This window comes from Austrofundulus limnaeus, unplaced genomic scaffold, assembly GCF_001266775.1.
Source record: "Austrofundulus limnaeus strain Quisiro unplaced genomic scaffold, Austrofundulus_limnaeus-1.0 Scaffold640, whole genome shotgun sequence".
NCBI classification, from domain to species: Eukaryota; Metazoa; Chordata; class Actinopteri; order Cyprinodontiformes; family Rivulidae; genus Austrofundulus; species Austrofundulus limnaeus.
This window is the reverse complement of record NW_013953042.1, coordinates 284,710-288,286: the sequence shown is the minus strand read 5'-3', so window position 1 is coordinate 288,286 and position 3,577 is coordinate 284,710. Positions and strand designations below refer to the sequence as shown.

General features: G+C 38.3%; 1 protein-coding gene across 1 annotated transcript in view; it reads right to left on the bottom strand.

The window, feature by feature from the left end:
• The window catches only part of LOC106531478 (mitogen-activated protein kinase kinase kinase kinase 4), a gene marked incomplete at its 3' end in the record, with an annotated part of 193,726 nt that overhangs the window by 21,491 nt on the left and 168,658 nt on the right, over positions 1 to 3,577 (bottom strand). The window contains 1 exon segment of the mRNA XM_014027356.1: positions 1,892 to 2,059. Coding sequence (XP_013882810.1) covers positions 1,892 to 2,059 — 168 coding nt within the window.

The following is a 3,577-nucleotide window of genomic DNA, read 5'->3' as shown; positions in this document are numbered from 1 at the left end:
GATTTAAAACCACATACTGAAACGGCCTGGGTCGGATTTGTCTCGTTCAGACTGTCATAAAAAAATCAGATATGAGTCAGATGGGTCAAAAAAATTGGATTTGGGTCGGATTTGCCTGCAGTGTGAATGTAGCCATAGATGACACCCAGTTCTACCTGTCCACCACCCCTTCTCCCACCCCCCTCACTGTCTGACTGCCTCTATGATATCAGGTGCTGGTTCACAAGCAACTTCCTCAAACTAAATAGCAACAAAATGGAATTTGTTCTTATTGGAATTAAACCAACCCTCGCAAAACCAACAACATTTTTCTTTTTATCGACAGAACCTCAGTTTCTCCCGTCCCTCAGGTTAGGAGTCTGGGTGTCATCCTAGACAACACGTTACCATTTAAATCTCATTTCAGTAACATCACTCGTTCAGCCTACATTTGTTACCACAACATCTCTCCTCTCCGTCCATCCCTCTCACCCAGCAGTACTGATATTCTGGTTCACACTTTGGTCACATCATGTCTAGATTATTGCAACTCCCTCCTTTTCAGTTTACCAGCAAAATCCCTCCATAAACTACAACTGGTCCAAACCTCAGCTGCTCGTATCATCTCCAGAACCCCCTCCACCAGTCAAATAACACCTGTCCTACAGCATCTTCACTGGCTCCACATCAAATTTCACATTTCCTATAAAATGTTGCTCCTCACCTTCAAAGCCCTCCCTAAGCTTTACCCTCAGTATCTCACAGAACTTCTCCACATGAACACATCTTCCTACAGTCTGAGGTCCTCCTCTTCCACCAGCTCGTCTCATCACTATGGGCTGAAGAGCGTTCAGTCACTAAGCAGCCCACCTCTGGACCTCTGTCCCACCGGACATCAAAAACTCTCCCACCTCCCATCTCCATGTTTGAATCATGAATTCAAACTCTTCTTTTCAAACAGGCGTATTCAGTTTAACCTCCGTCTCTCATCACCTTTATTTAACATTATGTCATGTACAATGTTTTATTATTATTTTCTTTTGTTCTTTTATTACCTCCGCCAAGGGCGAGGTCATGTTTTCAGCTAAATATCTTTGAATACATTGAAAGTTTGATTTCCATCATTTATTATTATGTCTAAATACATGCAACATGATGTTACTATATTTACTATAAAGCACTGGAAACRTGACTTTTCCAAGGGGAACCTTTTAGCATAACTGACCCTATTGCCTTGGCAGAGGTTTGCGCTCTTCGAGTGCTTCTAGTTCATTTTTGTGTTTTACTGCAGTATATACTATATTTTAATTGTATGGTGCCCTTGAGTGCCATGAAAGTTGCTTTCAAATAAAATGTAGTATTATTATTAATCTTATTATTAATATTTTATTGGTGACGGTACAAAGTAATATGACTAAATTCTCATGAAAACAAGAAAAACAAATACATTTTCTTGTGTAGGCCCCTGTTTCTATAATTTATATTCTGCAGCTATGTGTGAGTCCTGTTTGTATTAAGAGAAAATCAATACTAAAGAAACCATCTTTGAGAAAATAAACAGCTGCAGCCACAGCTAATTAATGTCAGCAAACACATGATTTATGGTGTGGTACTAGCCATGACTCATTCTCATCACATACAGACCGTCCGACATGTTTAAGGTTTTTTCATGCAACATATACTCCTTCAAAGAATGCTAGTTTAATTCATTTTTAGATTATTTTGCCATAAAGAGCCACCGCAGAGTGAAAAAAGAGAGACGTGGAATCATAGCTGTAGGCTGCAGACAGTTAATTTTATGTTTAGTAAGTCTTAAAAACAATAACACCACTAACATGTTGGCCATAATGTGGCTTTGAGTGTATTTGCAGCGCTGCATCAGTGAACACAAGCTGTGTGTGTTTGTGCTCACCCCACAGTGCCGCACACAGGATCTCAGAGTTGAACCTCTTCTTGTACTTGCGGATTTCCGGTGTGTCACTCTGAGGCCGAGTGTTGACGGGGTTAACGTTGACCACGGAGCCTTTCCGGGACGGGTCCGCTCGCAGCGCCTCAGCTAATCGAGCATCGTTGGCGTAGCCTAAAAGGTCGAAGGGAAGGGCTTAGGTAGGACGGTCAAGGATGTAGAGTTTACCAGGCGAGATGAGGGTCAGTCGAACAGCCAGCATTAGAACATGTTTTTTGATATTTTCTGTTCATTTTGTTAACCCATAAAACAAACCTGATTGTTAATAAATGATTGAAGGTTAACAAAGTTATGTTCAGTGTCTCAAAGTTTAGACTTTTGATAGTTCTCAACTGTTACAAAAACTGGACCACAAAGTTGTTAATCCCCTGAAAACATCATTAACCATGTCATTAAAGTACTCATTACAGTACTAATTACAGTACTCATTACAGTACTTATTATAATACTGTGTCTGTGTTGGGAAATGGAGCATTGCATGTTCAAAATGTGAACCACGGACACCTGGAGGAACAATGAAAGCAGTGACCCTGTACTTCAGAGGTCACCAGCTGCACACACTCAGGTAATGACTGAGTAAACTGGAGTTGTTCATGTTTATCTTTGATTACAGATAATCAGAGAGCAGCAGGGCTGCATTGATAAGAAGGTTTGGTTTGTAAAGTGTGCTGGCTAATGAGCTCTGTGACCTCAGAGTTAATGCTAACAAACTGCATTTAGATGTGATTTCTTTTCACATGCTCAGCCTCCTCAAGAACCTGCTTTTGATTTTTGCTTGGCAAATCTCAAAAGTGCGTTATGGTCAAAGTTTTTAAAGTGAGAACAGCTGATGGGTCAGAGTAATCAGAATTATTTAGATTAAACCATCAGAAAAAACAAACCCTTAGCAGGTCACATATCTTCCCAAAGTTCCTCTGTTTTTGTCTCATATGAGCTCTCAGCAACAAAAATCAATGTTACACTTTTTATTTAAAGAAAAGTTTTTATCACGACACACACAATGATAAAATATTCAGAATCCAGCCTGCTTTGTGTGTCTAAATCTGTCTCAATTAACCCACATACTAGTTATGATTTATTGTTTTTAATTTACACTCTTTATTTCAGGCAAACAGTGAAACACACAAGCAGAGCAGTAAAGTAAAACTAGTTCAGTGTTTCCCCTAGGATATTGGTCTTGGCGGGCTACTTGTTTTATGAAAACATAAATTTACGTGACTCACCTTCTATTTTATGCTACAAAAATATTAACATGGATGTCAGTCAATTCTATTATCAAAAACATCTTCAATCAACTCTTTTAGAGCTTTCCAGTGTTTCAGTATTTGTCTTGGGAAGACTGTTTATGAAAACAGAAAGATCAACAGCAGCAGCTTTGTTTGACAATTTACAGAACATGAAACAGTCTGAAATTTGCATTAATTAAACCTTTTATAGTGAATCTCATATCTAAAGATAAATTTAAGATATGTTGAACTGGAGTCTCCAAACAACATGATGATAAATCTGATGTTATTTATACAAGTCAGAATATAATTAGAGATATCTTAAATATGTATTTTGAATTGTCAGAATATATTAAGAGATGTCTATTTATTTGTTTCATTCATTCATAAGAACAAAACATGTACA